The 18,316-nt window shown below is 38.0% G+C and overlaps 1 protein-coding gene across 4 annotated transcripts; it reads right to left on the reverse strand.

Annotated features, from left to right (window-relative positions):
- Positions 1–1,649: 1,649 nt before the first annotated feature.
- On the reverse strand, positions 1,650–16,394 carry LOC139686977 (RNA-binding protein lark-like). 4 transcript variants are annotated; one of them, XM_071584020.1, is made up of 6 exons: positions 16,295–16,394; positions 15,243–15,404; positions 14,776–15,012; positions 14,503–14,693; positions 5,425–5,551; positions 1,650–2,473 (listed from the first exon to the last, which is right to left on the reverse strand). In XM_071584020.1, the coding sequence occupies exons 2-6, from the start codon at positions 15,384–15,386 to the stop codon at positions 2,120–2,122; spliced, it is 1,053 nt and encodes a 350-aa protein (XP_071440121.1). In that variant the 5' UTR covers positions 15,387–15,404; positions 16,295–16,394; the 3' UTR covers positions 1,650–2,119. The 4 variants fall into 4 exon arrangements, with proteins under 4 accessions (XP_071440121.1, XP_071440123.1, XP_071440122.1 ...); XM_071584022.1 differs by having other exon boundaries at positions 16,338–16,381; XM_071584021.1 differs by having other exon boundaries at positions 16,299–16,381.
- Positions 16,395–18,316: the final 1,922 nt, after the last annotated feature.

Below are 18,316 nucleotides of genomic sequence, written 5' to 3' on the forward strand. Positions count from 1 at the left end.
CAAAATATTTTGATTAAGGCAAGACTGATGGTAAAAAGGTTACAAGGGGAAACAAAAACTTCATTCTGCAGTTGAAAGAATACCCACAATCAGAATGATGATCAATTGGAATCGTTGTATACCATGCTGTATTTGTCCGTTCTGAATTATCTGTGGAAGAAGTTAGTTTTAAAGGGGGGGATTTGAACCTGTATTTCGTATTATGCCCGACAGATGTCGCCTGGATGTGGTAACTTAAGTGTGGTCTGTACTGAGAGTCTTGTATGCAGTCATGTTCTCATTTTTGCATTGAATTTGCATAACTCCTCTTGTTTCCCCTCGTCACAAGACATTTAAGCACTGTTTGCACTGAACTGCAAACTATTTAAGACCCCCGAGTGCAAGGCAAAACTTTTAAACAAAATTACAATCCATCCAGGTTCCAATTCACCAATTTCTTACCTTCAGCCCACAAATCAAATGAACAAAATTTCTAGAAATATATGGATTGCTTAACTTCCACATCAGAAGTGTCCATTTTTAAAAGTAAGCACAAGCAACACCTTTATTTCCATGAAAGCCAAGTATGAAAAGTACAGAGGAGACACTTGTTTGGTCAGGTGCATGGAGTCCTTATGAGAAAAGTACAACTCACTTTATGCAGTAAAAATGTTTTAATAAAAAAATTGAATATATAAAAGTATAATTATTCATTTTGTGTTGTTTCTCCACTGGCAAATTCTTTGCTTTAATGGATTATTTGAAACGCTGTCTTTTGTCGATTAACTGATGAAAAGCTGTGAAGGCTATATAACGCTTAGCACTGAACACTTGGACTCTCATTTTACAAAATACACTTAAGTTTTTCCATAGATTCCAAGAATTGGACACACCAGATAGAAAGCCATGGCAATACAACACAAAACAAGAGAAAGGGCTTCCTGCGGGTATTACTTTTTTTATTCATACTAAACCCTTTAAGCACATTTAACCTTACTTCATAACATTTCATCTTAATGAAAACAGCATTTCTCTAAATTAAGTTATGTTCTGATAGTGTCCAATAAAGCCATTCCTATCTACTTCCACTCCATGAATCCCTCAACAATTTTGTGACCAGTAAATGGCAACGGCTCTCCAAATCCTGCGCCCAAAACAACACCAAAAACACACAAGCACCCATCTCATATGGAATGCGGAGACACCAGACTGCATTTACTCCCTCCCTCCTCTAACCAGCCACAATTACACTAGAGGCATGTGCAGCCCAAATGCGGCCATTGTTCATACCCACATCATGTGCAGAAGTAAGAGACCCCAACAGCAGTGATGCCCTCATCAGTCAACATAAACCATACAGAAACTCATCCAGCTCTAGGGGCCCGGGGTTTCGCCACTTGATCTCTACTCGTGTTTAGATCCTACAACAGCACTTGCAAAGTAAGTTAACTCATTCCACAACTCACTCTACCCCTGTACATATTCTCATATGTTGTGGCAGCATTGAAATATTCACTATGGGATTTTTCATAATGATTGTAAAGAGAAAAAAATATATCCATAAAATCCCTGTTGCTCTTGGACTACACATGCTTCACTGCCTGAAGCAACAATTACTATCATTATGCACATACAGTGGAATAATGACACTTTTAACAGAAGTGTTCGTGTATTTTTGGTGCATGAATTTATTATGCAATAATATTATTTTAAGCTTACAAGAAATTCTATAAATCCCGTAACATTTACCATCACAATTAATATCATAAAAGGAATTAACCTAGCTCAACAGGAATCATGGACAGACACTGTCTCTGACAGAGGAGGCTTCATTACAAACTTACATTTCAGAAGACTTATCTGAGATATTTACTAAAGAACATTTGGACACTCATTACAATGTTCACTTCAATAAAACAGACAAAACAAATTTCACATCAGCCTTATTGATACATGCCATACTCATTATAAAAGACTTTAACATTATGTATAATTTTTAAATGCATCACTTATCTGAAATGGCTATAAATCACACAACAGACATTACCAAATTTTCCCTAACTGACTTTATAAATACCTTTGTCTCACCGAAATAATCTTAGGTGCATATCGTAGTAGTCTGAGATTGCTGTACTACTTCTTACCTAAAGCGCACACCAGCCGATGGAGGTGAGCGGCGGTTAAAGAGTTCAAAGTCAGACCCACTGGGTCGATCGAAGAAAGCATCTCGTGATGCTGAGGAGTCCCGTAGGGGAGGCAGTGGGGCTGGAGGGCCCCTTAAGCTGATGGGTGGAGGAGGTGGAGGGGGGGGCAAGGCATCTCGAGGCCTTGGGGGCAGTGGGGGTGGCGGCAGGAAGTCCCGCCCTCGGAGCCCTGTGGGTCCCAGATCCCGTGGAGGAAAGTCCCTCGGTGGAGGCATCGGCAGGAATCGCCGCTCAAATATGTCCCTAGAGTCATCAAATCTCCTGTCAAAGTAACCATCAAAGTAGCTATCCTGTAAAAAAAGAGATAAAACAATATCAGAAGAAAAATTCAATTTCAATACAACAACTTTGCACAGCAGGGATAATGCTCTTTACACTTAATCACACAAGTTTGCAGATTTCCTTACCTAAAAATTAGGGCTGAAATGCAATGAGACCAATAAATGTTCAAAATAGACAGCCTTGTAATTTTAAACAAATTCTTCGCCCATGGCTGGCCAATATATATTTTATTTTTGATCAACTAATTTTTTTTAAAGCGACCGAATTCTACCACACATATATTTTTATTTTTTATCAGAATACACCGGCGGCTCATTATTTGGGTACATTAAATGCCATAGATGGAGAAATTCTTCTAACTTTCCAATTTAAAATACTGTGATAGTGATGATGTCCCTATTGACACAAAAATTACAACATTATCCCCAAGTTTATCAATAAATATTGGGTCTGCACTCTTTAAGTTATCCATGGTGCAGCTCATATTTTAAGCATCGAGGAATTCTCATTTAAATAATATTTTAAGTTTATTTGTGCGCATAACAATGAAAAGTCCTAAAGGGACCAACTGGGCAGGCAGAGCAAAATGATCAATGAGATTGGAGTCTCCCATCTCTCAAACACTAAGCCACCTGCTTGACCGTGCATGCTTTTCCACAAAGTGCTGGAGCCTTCTTAATGCTTCCATAAGAATATTGCACTTTTTGCATTTTGCACCATTCATGAGGGTGCATCTACGGATGTGGCAGTATGAAGCAACAAAAAAAAACCCTGTACTCTCATCGTAAAGCCTGCACCCAGCCTTACACCTCCTAGACTTCGATACTTCCTCAATCTCATGAGTGTTTACATCCACCACATACATATGGATCATGGATGTTAATTCACTCACTGCACACTATGAAAGAAAGATGGCAGGATGCATCTATATGCCTATTATGACCCTCTCAAGGGTGGAGATAATTGCTCTGATATTACAACATGACTCTTAAGTAAAAACTGGCAGTCTATCCATCTGAACCTCTGATGGACGCAGCAGGGGTGCAGAAAATCAAAATATTCCAAAGAGAAAGAGAAATTTTTAAGAGTGCCTCATGAGGAAAATAAAAAAAATATTTTCTGGGGTGCGAGTCTGATTTTGGCCCCCAGAGTTATCAGAAAATTGAATAACGGAGATTTAGACATCTGATTTTTTCCAAAAATCCTGACCATGAAGTAGACTATTTGAATTAAGAGGTCACAGGCTGAACATGACCCGCAACGACATACCACCTGGTTCGGCTATCTCATCGAATGTCAAATACTTTCTTTAAGAAGGCAGCCGAACTCAACCTTAAAATATTGCACAAAGTGAGACATAATTAAGTTGATTAAAAATGCTTAATTGCAATCAGAATATTTTGAGGGAAATTCTTATAGATAGATCTAAAATATAGGGCATTGTATTAAGAGCACTTTTTGAAAACCTATCACCAATATAGTCCCCCAACGTCCTCCCAAACTGACATTCCTTTCCTTCTCCAACTAACCCCTCCTTATCAGCCCCCTCCCACTTATATCACACACAATTGGAGATTATTAGACATGAAAATGACTTTCACCCAAAACATAATCAAGCGTGAACAATGCAAGAACTGGTGACTGATAACTGGGACCATTTGCACTGTCTCGATGTAGCCGATATAACAGTGATGAGCTCCTGAATGTTAGAAAAAGTGTTGAAACTTTTTATTTAAATTATATTAAAATTTATATTAACTTTTTTATTGAACCTGGGCCCTGCAGTCAGCAGTCCAATGCTCTACCCCAGGACTACTGGGACCCTATTTAGGTGAATGCATTCACCTAAATAGGGTCCCAGTAGGAATAGACTAAATAGACAGCAATCAACCCAACAGTGTGTGAAAGTCACCCGAGGGTACATTGCTGTTATAAACTGAGTAGTGTATCAAAATTATTTGAGGAGCTAGGCTGGGAATCAGTTACTGCTCAACTGTTAAATTTCAGAACAAAGCTCTTGCATAAATTGGAAGGATGCATCTTTAGTGATGATGTAAAAATTGTATTATTAGCCTCATCGTACTACGGAAGGAGATATCATGTCAGATAAATTCCAGAGATTAAGTATGGAACAAATAGGTTTAAGGAGTAATTTATCTCAAGAATGATAAGCAATCAGAATAATGTAATCCAAACTCACCAAGCCAAAAACTCATTTGCTGTCGCAAGTAGTCTGGTATGTAATCACCTCCTGACACACACCCTAGTGGTGGCTGTCAGGGTACCATGTAATGGCATGCAACAGTGCCATTGCAACACAATGTTGAGATTGTCTACATTTATAAAGCAGACATCAACATGGTATCAAATATCATCAATGTATCAAGGACGGGCACTGCACTGGTGTTGTGTCCTGATATTTTCTAAAGATGCTATTGCACAGCCCCGTAGCCATGCAATGCAAACTATGCCTAGGGTAAGCGAATGCTGCTTTACCGACCACTGTGGTCTCGACAATCACTTATAATACAAAGAGATACTGCCCGTTCTCACATGATTGGTGGCAGCTATTCAACAATTCTTCAAACCTTAATAGAATTTCTAATGCAAAAAGGAAATGAATAATAATATAAATTGAACTGAAAGTATAGGGCAATTTAGAGTGAGAGGGGATCTACACTTGGGACAATTCCTTAAACAATTTAAAACAGAATTTCAGTATTTCCCAGCTCCACAGGTGGTGAATCAGAGCCAACCTCTTAGCAATAGCAATTGCATTGAAACCACGAACACATTAAGCTCAGGATAGAAACTCAACTACAGCATTAATGAAATTGTTTAAAGTGCAGAACATTATAATTCAGAGGGAGATAAATTGCATTTAATTCTTTAGTTGTAAAATGGTCAGTAAGCCAAGACAATCACGCCAGTCAAAAACAAAGAGCATGTAAATACCAACCCCGTATCGAGCAATCATCCTCTCTCTGATGAATGGAGGTGGCGGGGGCAGGGGCGGGTAGGGTGGATCTCCTCGTCCAAACATACGGCTTGGGAATCCATTTCGGATAGGCCCAATTGGGGTAAACCTGGAAAGTAATTTTAAGAAATACTCAACAATACTTTATGTCAATGGACAGAAAAAAGTATAGCTATGAACAACACAGAAAACTAAACCTGAAACTACAACTGTGTTGACTACATGTAAGAAAAAATAAAACAAGTAACACAAAATAGGAAAAGCGAAACAATGAATATGTGATTTATAAAGTTAAGTAATTTACAACCGATGACCGAGGACCATGAATATGGTAGACAGTAAAACTCAAATCACAAATTGGCCTAACTAATCTGGTTAAATAAAAATTCCTCAAATGCATATGATAAAGGTTGCCAAAGGAATTATAGAGGCTCTTCGGAAAAAATGTGGTACAGGATTGGAAATATAATGAGCTTAACTTATTACTTTTAGGATTAAGTTAAAACCACCCTCATTACTGTTTTGTCCTAATCACCAATTGTAGAATGTATCATTAATATTACATCAAAATTTACTAGATAAATGTTTTCCTCCATTTCTACATCTACATAATATCCTGAAAGCTGCCACAAGGGCGTGTAGCAGGGGGTGTTAGGTCACCACCCTTACACAGGTTGCCGGTTAGTATTCTACGCATTCCAGCTGGACAATTGAAAAAATGATAGGCTTTATATACATTCAACTACACCCCACTCGGAACAAGAGCACATGGCGGGGGGCTTTAGGACGTCAGATTTGAATTTATAAAGGGCATTTACAGATTTAGTGTTCCGTGGGAATTTTCCTGTGAACCCCTATTTTCACCCATGTATCAGCAAGCCATAGAAACAATCATGTGTGGGGGAAAAGAGCTGATGACTATCGAGAATAAATGGAGATATATCACAAAATGGATATCGAAAGCCACAAAAGAAACTAGAAGGACTAATGATCGGAAAAGAACAAGGAAACCATGGATCACAGATGAGATGATTAGAAAGATAGATGAGAGAAGAAAATGGAAGAATGTAAACACAAGAGCTAGGCAGAAGGAAGTACAAAGAGTTAAATAATAAATTGAGACGGGCAACAAAAAAAGCAAAAGAAGCATGGTGGAAGACGCAGTGCATGGATCTGGAAAGTTTGCAGCGGAAAGGTCACTCAACAATAATCATCCACACATCCTCGCAGGATACTAAAAAAATCTAACAAAAATAAAAGAACCTCGTCGTCTTATTCATCTACATCTCGAAAATTCCCCGTAAGCTGCTGCAGGAGAGGGAGGACCCTTCTAAACAACCAATCAAGAATAGGTGGTAGCTTAGTCATACCTTAGAATCCAGGCCTGGATTCTAGGGTTTGAGTTACATGTCTCGATTCTAGGGTATGAGGATCTTCTGTTTAATGATTACCAATTTAAGGTGGTATTTTGTGGAACCAAACAAAGTTCCATCAATATAACATTTTATTTAACTGTATCTTGTTTTTGTGAAGGAAAAACGTTCAGAGACTAACAGTAACATAGCTTCAAAATAGGATACATGTAAAAAATTTGCATTAAGCAAGAAATATCAACCAACTTCATTTAAATTAATTCAACATACAATTCTGTAAATTCATGTCATAATAAAAATATCTAGGCAAAAAATCTCAAATGCAATATCTGCCAAAATACTAGCTGATGATTTTAGTCAAAATATCACTTGTTGGTATCAGCCAATTTCCATATCCTCAACAATGACCACCCATCTGCCACAGTTATAATTAAATCGAACAGTACACAACATTCATTTACAATATTTTATACATAATCTAAATAAAAATAAATCCATGAAGGCCTGAATATTCCATACATTACAGTATTGGTATTATTGTCGGTAATCTACCACTTAAGGCAGGTTTTACCTGGACAAAAACTACCTAATGGTCCAGGGAGAATTACCTTGCCTCTCCTAACAAAGCAAACTCAACAACTGACACTACAGAAAGCCCCTCTTCAATTCTGCATTCTTCCTTCCTACCTTCATTCCGCCCAACATTCTCCCCTCCACCCAAAGTCCCAAACATCACATTCCCTAGCAAAACACTCAATCTATCTTTCCTGCCTACTTCTGATTTCTCTTAACAATCACTTCTCCTTCCCCACCATACCCAGTACATCCTCATCTGTTTGTTTTTCTGCCCACTTCACCTTTTTCAACAGCCACATTCCATAAGCCTCCAATTTACGCCTATCATTCTGCTTCAATGACCCTGTTTCTAAGCCGTACATGAGTACAACTCCATAATAAGTGTTGACAAGCCTTTTATGACATCCTTACTCAAAATTCTTGGCGGGCCCTGGTGGTGGGGTTATGTCCTCGCCTGCCAACCCAGAGGTCGGGGGTTTAATTCCCACCTAGGTGGATGGTCCTCCACCTAGGGCTTGGGTGTTAGTAATAGTGCACAACATGAAATCATTGGCTGGAAGAAGGGACTGTCAAGTCTCAGCCTCCCCCAATAAAGAAGAGAAATAAATAAAAAGTTCTGGTCATCATTTCCTTCCTCCTGATGAGGGCTTCTTTGCCTAATGTAATTTTTCTTCTTACCTCCGTAATACAGGGGAACCTTGCTTAATGAACACCTTGCACAGCAAATAATTCCCATAATGAGCAAAAACATTGGTCCCGAAAGTGACTTGCTTAACAATGAACTTTTCAAACAACAAGTGACAAGGAGAGGGGAATTCCTGGATTCATTGCACACTTGCTACTGCAGTTTGTCTCTAGTGCTCATTCCGCTAGCACCTTAACGCTGCTTGTGATCACACATTTTTCCAAACTTATGTTCAAACATATTATTATTGATTTTTTGTGGAAAGTTTAATTATATTTGGTGCAGGATTTTTAGATTGACCCCAAAAAAATTCATCAGAAGAAAGCCATAATAGATTTCAAATAAAAAATAGCAGTAGAAATGAAAAGTAAAATCACTGAAAATCAGGAAATAGGTGTGAGGGTGGCTGATCTAGTATGCAAATCAACAATCGGTAAGCATCAACAACTGGTTTATTTCTTCAAGAATACGGACAGCACTAAGGAGATAAATGCTTCAAATAGAATGACGAGTATCTACGCATGGGTTACATATTCCCAATGTTCAAAGGTTGCTTCTCATGTACTTAAACGAAAAGCAACTGCAACGTGACACCATCAACGAGAATATGATTTGTGAGAAGGGGAAAGTGATATTTGCCAACCTCGATAATAAGATGACAGGATCATCAACTACAGAACAAGTATTTAAGGGCAGCCATGCCTGTTCAAGAAGTTAATGAGAAGAACAATCATCTACCGCATTGTGAGGCATGGTGAAGCAGCAAGCTCCGAGGCAAAGGCAGCATCAGTGACTTCAAAAAACCCCTCCATTCTGAGGGTTACAGGATTTTTCAATTGCGATGAGACAGCTCTCTTCAGGAAGAAGATGCCGAAGTGAACCAATATTAGAACACCTAACAGTAGAAGAGAATTCGTTGCACAACCTCAAGGCAATGGATGAAAGGATTCCCCAACCTGCTTTTTTGCACGAATGCGAGTGGTGATTTGAAAAACAAACCCCTGCTTGTTCACCATCCATAAAATCAACGAGCCTTCAAGAAGTGTTGAGTCTAAAACAGCATGACGGTGGACCGAGATGAGGAGCTCACTGAAAATTTTTGCATTAATTGTGCCATAAATTTACTCGATAATTCTGAATCAAATTTTGAAGCATTGACCAAAACAAATGTCTGTAGACAGCTTTCTAGTCAAAAGAAATGAGGTACGCATCATAAATAACAATAAATTTTGACTCAAATTGAGTTTAGATCCCGGTTGCTTCATTCCACAATTGAAGAAAAGTGAACGTGATCCACAATGCTAAACAATGTATACTTAGTTTTCTTTGAATAAACCTTTTACATAATTCATGTTTTTCAAAATTGAACATATCATCGTACTTTAATTTATTTATATGCAAAAAATTGTTTCACTAAATGAGTATTTTGCGATATGAAAAATATCAAGGAACAGATTATGCTCATATTATGAGGTTCCACTACACTTGGCCCAACTTGGTCCACATACTTCCATGATGCATTAAATGTTCCACTAGTTCCACCTTTGTTCTTCAATGGTTTCCAGCTCAACTTCATGGAAATTCATTTAATTAACCTTCGTTCTGTTAACATTTATTCTCACCCTATGCCTATTGCACTGATTTCTTAATAAGCACAGCAGACTTTGCAAACTCTTGGCTGACTGGAAAACTTAAGGTTGTTCATTCGCAAACCTAAATGATTTTATTAATTCTCTACAGACTTCAGATCCTATCTCCAGTTCTTCCCATGCCTTTTTAATCACTTCCTCTGCATGTACATAGAACGGCACAGGTGATAATGGACAACCCTCTTGTCTTATCCCACTTCCTGACACCACCCATACTGTCTCTTCATCCGCCACTCACTCCTGAGTAGTCTGAGACATCTATGGAGTCCACATAAGTTCCTACCCCTCCAATCTACTCCTATTTTTTACAATTTATTCTTTCATTTTCCCCAATCCACTCTTTCAAAACGACACCGTTTTAAGCATAGCATGTTGGAAATTCTTCATGATGAAAGAAGACACATTCCTTTTCCACATAGAATTTTTTTTTATCACAACCTTGATTTCGTAACAGCGTATCACCTTCAGGACCCAAAGATGTTATGCTGGAACAAAACCTAGGACATAATATAAAAAATTCTATGTGGAAAAGCAGTGTCTTCTCTTATCACTCTTTCAAAATCTACAAAACATCCTGATTGTTTTCTATGTTTCTCTCTATTAGTGAATTCACTTCTGCATTAGCATCATGCATGCATGTCCCCTTTCTGAACCCAAACTGATCATCCCATAAGTAATCATTTGCTCTGCTCTCCATTCTTTTGTTGATGATCCTGAAAACCACTTTAGCTGCACGGAAAATCAAACTTGTTGTTCTTTAATCCTCAAATGTATGCACCATTTAACTTATTTGTAATAGGAACTAACACATCTGACAAAGTACTCCGGCCAAATTCCTCCCTTATAAATGCTAGGAAAAAAACTTTTGTCTTTCCCGAAATCTGTAAGTAGTTCCACGGGAATGTTGTCTACACCCATTGTCTTATTTGATTTCTATTCCCTTAATGCTCTATTTCCCCGCCTGGACCTCAGCTATTCTCTTCTACGTCACATTCCCCATGTCTATCTAATAAATCCCTCGCTGGTCTAATTTCTTTACTATACAGTTCCTCTTTTCATTCCACCTCTCTTGGATCTTTTCTAGGTCAACTAATAATTTCCTTGACTTTCTTTGATTGCTGGTAAAAATTTTACTTGCTTCTTCCTGATTGGGTTTTAAACCTTCCTGTACAGAGAACCAACTCCACCCTTCCTCTGTATCGATAGATAGATAGTTTTATTCGCCATAGAACAATACATAATTGTATGGGCTTCGTCAAAAATTCAATTACATCAATTGTATACAGGTTCTTAGGAATAATAATGTACATGACATATATGAGTATTAAGGATTTAAAAAAGTTGAATTTCCTACATTGGCTCTTTCTGTGTACTCTTGGACGCTATAAAAAACATTATTTAAAAAGAAATGTTTTAACATTTTTTTGAATTTATTTTCTTGGGGGAGTATTCGTTTTAACTCTTCAGGAAGCCGATTAAACAGTAGTCTTCCTGAAACTTCTGGGTTCTGCAATGGCCATTATGAAGATTTTCCTTGCCCCTGGTGTCGTACTTGTGAACGTCCCTATTTCTGATCAGTGAAGGTGTTTTCGTGCAGGCATACAATATCACATTATACATATATATACTGGGAATGGTCATGATTTTGTGACATTTGAAATACTCCCTGCAGGATTTTCTTGCATTTAGTTTAAATATAGCCCTTAATGCACGTTTTTGAAGTGTGAGTATTCTATTGATGTTTCCATGTGCTGAACTCCCCCAGCAGACAATGCCATATCGAGCTATGGACTCAAATATACCATGATATACTGGGATTAATACTTCTGTATTACAATAGTTGGCAAGATTTTTTAAAAGGAATAGGGCTGAACATAATTTTTTACTACATTTTTCCATTTGAAACCTCCAGCTTAACTTGTTGTCTATTTCTAAACCCAATAAAGTGGTATGTTCTAACTCAGAGATCAATTGGTTTTCTATTTCTACAGAAATATTTGACTGAAGGTCTCTATTACTAAATACCAAGTAAACTGTTTTTCTTGCATTTAGTTGTAAATTATTTAAATGCAGCCATTGAGCGACTGAATTCGCCATAGCATACATGTCTTCCATATCCTCTGCCACTGCCTTTTCCAACATGATTTTTGATCAATTTGTTACCTGCTACAGCTTATTATTCAACTCTTCTTATTTAAACTTCTATCTACCTGACTCTGTGATTATTATCCTTTTTTATTTATATATTCACATTCTTCCGCCATAGCACCCAGCTACCTTTCCACACTCATAATTTTCTCCACAGCCTGCTGATACTTCTCTTTTGTCAATCCAGTGAATGCTTCTACCATCATTCCATTTCCGATATTCCATTCTGCCTTATCTTTTTGAATCGGATGTGGAACTTAATAATAACTACATTGTGATCATAGCTACAATCTGCTCCCAGGAAACTGTGGGAATTGATTACCCTGTTCCTAATTCTTAGCCAAGACATAATATAGTCCAATTGATAACTTTAAGTTGCCTGGCATTTGCCATGCATACCTACACCTTTTGTGGTGTCTCAACAAAGTGTTGGAGATGATTAAACCCTTATCTTCTGGCGAACTCTATTGCTTTCTCCCTGTGGTTATGCATTGTTCCTAAACCGTAATCCCCCACCTCACTACCATATCTTCCTTCCAATACTGCCACTTTCTAATACCCCCGTCACCATTTAAATGTTTCCCTCCAGGAACACCCACAATAGTGTCCTTTAACTGATCCTTTTGGTGGCAGGTATACATATGTTCCTGCATTTACACATGTATCCATGCAGGAACAATGACCACACTTTTCGTTCAGCTGTTACTTCTACTAATAACACTATCAACCCCTAGCCTGGCTTTTGCTTACCACGCTTGCCCTTTTTGTTTAATATTATTGAATCACCCTCTGATTTACATTACTTTTCAACTATCACTCCAGTAACCTCATCTTACTCTCTTCCCATAATTTCTTCATCTCTCACTTAATATTCTGTAATTTTCCAGCACTTAACAGTGTTCTGACATTCCAAAATCCTACTCCAAATAATTTGGCCCTTTTCTGCATCTCCTGTGCCTCTGCCGTTGGTTTTGCTTCGCAAGGAATTCATATTGTGACAGCCATGGAATCTTTTCCACCACCACTGCCGGGCACAACACATGGCCAATTGTACTGTGTCTAATAATTGCCAGGACTTCTTTCTAAATTGTCTATCGCGGCATTCCTGGGGTGAATGATTAAGGTGATTTCTCAGTACCTTCCTCAATAGTATATTTAACATGGCGCCATCATTCAATGGCCGCCCCACTGGGGTCAACGCTTTTGCAGCCACCTCACTGAGGAACAGAGGCTGCATGGACTACCTTTCATCAGGCTCTTACCCTTCGACCTATCTGGGTGACCCTACCAGGAGCAAAATACCATTGGTGCTGCCAGAACAGCTCTGGGGTCATCAGAACATATAATCCCTTCCACCACATCAGGGTTGTAATCCATGAGGGATGACCAAGCATAATAAGGAACTGATTATTATGGGCCTTTAAAATATGGGCAGTGCATTTCTTCTTCTCTTGGAGCAACACATCTCCTATTGCTAGTCCATGGGGAGGGAATTAGAGATTAAACGTCGTACAATGTAACCAAAACTGTGCTAAAAGACCTGATCCACCACAACTCAGAATCCAATGGACTCCTCTTTACCTTGAGCTGATAACATTGAGTCCAGTTGTGAAGTTCTTGATAGGCATTCTTGCCTCAGTGCTGATGCCCAATAAAGACAATCATCTTTCAAGAGAGAAATGAGCAAGAGCAGTACTTGGGGTACTATGTTACAATCCATTAATACAAGGGGTGATCAGTTTCCATATTTCCCTGAATATCCAGCTATTTTCTTCCCATGAAGATACATAGAATTAATGTTCTTTCACCTTCAGATATTGGAATTTCTACAAATAGCAAAAAAAATTCGACTACAAATTAAAATTATGGAAAATTAAAATGAAAAAATTAATGTTAATTGTAGCATGTAGAATTTCATGAAGCATAGGCACAGTATCCTCAGTTCTGTTGACTGCACTACGTGATGTGTCTGTCCCGTGTTCCCAGTCAACTTGACAGGGGCTTCAGGCCCACAGAAGCATTAGCGGACATTTTTAAAAGAAAATAAAGCCAAGAAGGTACAGACATAGATGGGCAATGAATATATTCAATGCAAGAGGAATTCGTTAGAGTTGTAGCTCCAACTTAACCACAGTAATACAAGGTAAACGTAACAGTTTTGGGTTTAACTTTGTGGCATTCCTTCATTATGAGGGTGAAAAGAAACTTAACATTTCCACCATAAAGATTTAATACTTCACGACCATGGTTTCAATGCTGCATATCATCATCATCATTGATGATGCACAGCATCGAAACCATGGTCGTGAAATAGTGCCCTCCACAAAGTGAAGTGAAAGTGCCCTCCACAAAGCACCTCAAGTAGGGATCGAGATACCTCTGAAAAATATTCAACACCGCCGGGATTTGAACCCAAGCCCTCTGGGTGGGAAGCCAGTACGATAGCCACCTCACCAATCCCTTTTTGAATTTGGACTTTTGGGATTCATGTTTAGGGAAATCAAGAACCAATTTCCTTTCATACTGAGAGAAGTAATTCTGTGTAATACAAGGGCTTGCGGTAGACGTTTTACCATTAAAGGTTAATAAAATTACCAACTGGTAAAACAAAATATGTGGAGCTACATACCCTGGTGTACGAGGGCACTCCTTTGACCAGTGACCTCCACGGCCACACCTGTAGCACTGCTCTGGGTCACCCATTCCAGGTCGATGTCTTACTTTGCTCGTTGATACCTGAACTTTGATTGGTTGTCCACCCACAATGAATCCATTTAACTCCTTTATTGCTTCATTTATGTTGTCGTTCGATAATAAATGCTAGAGTAAAAACAGTTTATAAGCATACAAATAATGCTAATGAACATACATAGATATAGGGTTGAAAACAAATAATACATACCACAAATCCATAATTTCGCACAATATCACATTCCACCACAGTTCCAAATTTTTTGAAAAGTTGACGGACCTCCTCTGCCTTTGTTTTATCTGTCAAGTTGCCCACAAATATCTTGGTGGTTGGTGTGTGTGGTCCTTTTCTGCTAGTTGCTGCTTCAACTTTCATTAGCTGGCCATTCAAAACATACCCATTCAAATTTTGTATTGCGTTGCGGCCAGCCTCTTCATTTTCCATGTGCTGAAAAATTTCACATCAACATGTTGACAGGAAAAATTGCAATGCATGTAGATGGCTGATAAACATTAACTACAGGGCAATAGTCCAATCTAGAAATAACAGATCAACTGCCATCAAAAGTCAACAGATATTACGTACTCATTGTCATTTATTAATGAAAACGAGACGGAAATGAACCATCGTAAAATTTATTTACTAATAAAGAAGAAGCAATCCCAAACAAATCTCACCACAAAGCCGAAGTTTTTCACCACGTCGCATTCCACCACTTTCCCATACTTCTCAAATAGTGGTCTCACATCCTCAATGGTAGATTTATCCGAAAGGTTCCCAACAAATATTTTAAAAGTTCCTACACTGTTGGCTCCCGGCATTTTGCACAAAAAATGCACCTGCAAATATTTCGTAAATAATTGATGCGATCATGCAAGAAAAATTTATTTTATGAAATAAAAGAAAATTTTTGACATTGTTTCCAATAGCTGAATTTCAGTCCGTGAGCATAATTCGTTATTCATGAACTGGCATCAGCTAGAATAAACCATGAGCACATGTTCAACATGAAAGAAAGCCGAAAGACTGAACCAATGCTTCCCAAAGAGTCGTCCTTCCCTCGGCTTTCCAACATCTCCCAAACGAACAATAGATGTTACATGGTGAACGGGCATTAAGTTTTTACAGTACAAGGAGTTAATACTATCATGCATGATGCTTTAAGTCGAAAAGTAGCACCAAGCCATCATTTCAATTTGTTTGACACAACTTGGAGAAGTAGCATTAAAAGCATACACAAAGACAATAAAATTTTAACAAACCTAACGAGCTGACTTCCGAAACAACTGTATCTGAAGCATTTGTGACGTTTAATGAGTTCAATAATGGTATAGAATAAACGCTCAACGTCTAATGCAAAGCCTTCCAATTTAAACTGAAAGCTATCCACAAATGAAAGATATTTGTCATTAATTCCAGTCTACCCTAGCCGCGAATTTGGGTCTCAAAATGGCGGCCGGCAATTGTTGTCGCCCTGAAGGACCAAACATCGAAAAGTAAAAATAATCTATACAACATTGGCTTGACTAAAATATATAATTTTACATTAATACATTACTCAGAATATAAAGGAACACATATTATCATGAAAGAATAAACAAGCCGGTGCGTTCACATTAGCAACGTCAAAAGAGTATGCTTTCGGAAAAACGTTTATCTCGCTCCAAGTATTTCCATTTCCACTACCTTGGGCATGCATTAAATGTCAAAATAACTGTAAATCACTTACATACACAACTAATATATTTGGTCTCGTAGATTATTAGCTTTACCGGCAATAATTTCCCGATTCCCGATCGACCGACGATGGCGTCCTCCGGTGTACGAACTTCAGTTTAGTATCAAAATTTAACACCATGGGCGCGTTTCACCAAATATTTTCAACTTTTAAATTCAGTATTACAGGTGGGACTTGCAATGCATTTAATTTAATGATTGTACTGATTCGATTGGCGTTGTTTGGTTCGTACCTCCAGCTCGGCATTTAAAGTGGCCTAAAATGAACCACGTTATCACAATGAACTAAATTCATTCAGTACTTATTTCAGTATGAACCAGTCTTGTGTATGTTAAAATTGATTTAATTGTACTTCCGTTTGTTGTAAGATTTGTTAGTTATGACCAATAAGCAACGATATTTTCGTTGCTTATTGGGATAGGACTAATATTTCCCATTGAATTTTTAGCCTTTTCCTCCTTGTAATTTCATTAATCCATGGGCCAAGTATAATGTAATTCGGTACTTGGGTTACGTACTGCGGTCGGTTAAGGAATGTACTACGCAATACTACGTAAAGCTATCTAAGCTAGAAGTTCGGAAAGCCTTTCCTCTCAAAAGATTTGCAATTCATTATTAAAAGAGCTATATTCCATCTGATATTTGAGCTGTCCTTAATTGAACTATAGTGAACTGAAAATATTCAATTGTTCCTGGCTCAACCTTGTGGAAATTCATTTTAATGAAATTAAGAATACAAAGTAACTTTCCTCTGTCCTTTATTGAATGCTGTGTTGCCTGCTTCAAAATGGATACTACTGTTTTTTATGTGCTGTCTATTTATCGTTAGCCGAAGAGTGACTTTTGCGTTTTCCTGACCAAACTGACGAAACTCTTGGAAATAATCCATAGGTCAATCCATGAGCCTTGCATAATAATTACAGGTGACTTTAATTGCAATTTTATGGCCGATTCCAAAGCTAAAAAGGAATTCATGGATTTACTGACGTCATTCAGCATCAATGCTACCAACAGTGAACCTACTAGAGTGAGTGCTTGTTCGCAAACAGTTTTAGATAATGTACTAACTAATATCGACCTTGATCTAGTACAAACAAATACCATTAATGCCCACCTATCTGATCACTACCCACTTCTTTCTACAATTGCTGTGTCTACATCCAAAGAAAGTAAAAAATACTACAAAAGGTATTTCTCTGATCAGAATATGATTGCCTTTTGTGACTTATTAAATTCCCATGACTGGTCCGATTTGTTTTCCTTGAAGTCCTTTGACCTTAGCTTTGACTATTTCTATTCCACCTTGGATTATTTGAAATCTGCTTTCCCCGTGTCCTGAAGCATACAAAAAACAAAAGCTCTTCTGTTAACTACTAAAGTCAGTGGGTCTCTAATGAAATTCGCTGGCTTTTAAAGAAAATGAAAGATGCCGCAGTGTATTACAAAAGTAAATCAAATCCAGCAGATCGCCAAGAATACTCAGTACTCAAGAAAAGTTATTGCCAAACCTTACAGCAAGCCAAAAAATCTTTCAACAACCTTAGACTTACCAATGCAGAAAATAAATCTAGAGAGATTTGGAAAATAATTAACGAATCCAAGGGTCCACATCATGTACAAGATCTTCAACTGCAGGACTCCGCTGGTAATGCTATATCAGATTACTCTAAAATGGCCTCCATCCTGAATGATTTCTATATATCCCATCAAAATCCCACAGTTTCAGTCAATTCAGCTAATTATTCTCAAATTCCTAACTCCTGCCATTCATTATATATATTCCCATGTTCAGCCATGGAACTGACCAACGTAATCAATAAATTACCTAACAAATTTAGTCCTGGATTAGATGACATCCCAGGGATAGTCATAAAAAGGTCGTTTAATGCTATTAAGGATCAGCTGCTGTTCTTAATTAATGAATCCCTAAAAACTGGAATTTTCCCGAGCCCTCTTAAATCAGCAAAAATTGTGCCAATATACAAAGGGAAAGGTTGCAAAATGGCAATGAAT

Source organism: Hetaerina americana, unplaced genomic scaffold (assembly GCF_022747635.1).
Source record: "Hetaerina americana unplaced genomic scaffold, ioHetAmer1.1.p SCAF_16, whole genome shotgun sequence".
NCBI classification, from domain to species: Eukaryota; Metazoa; Arthropoda; class Insecta; order Odonata; family Calopterygidae; genus Hetaerina; species Hetaerina americana.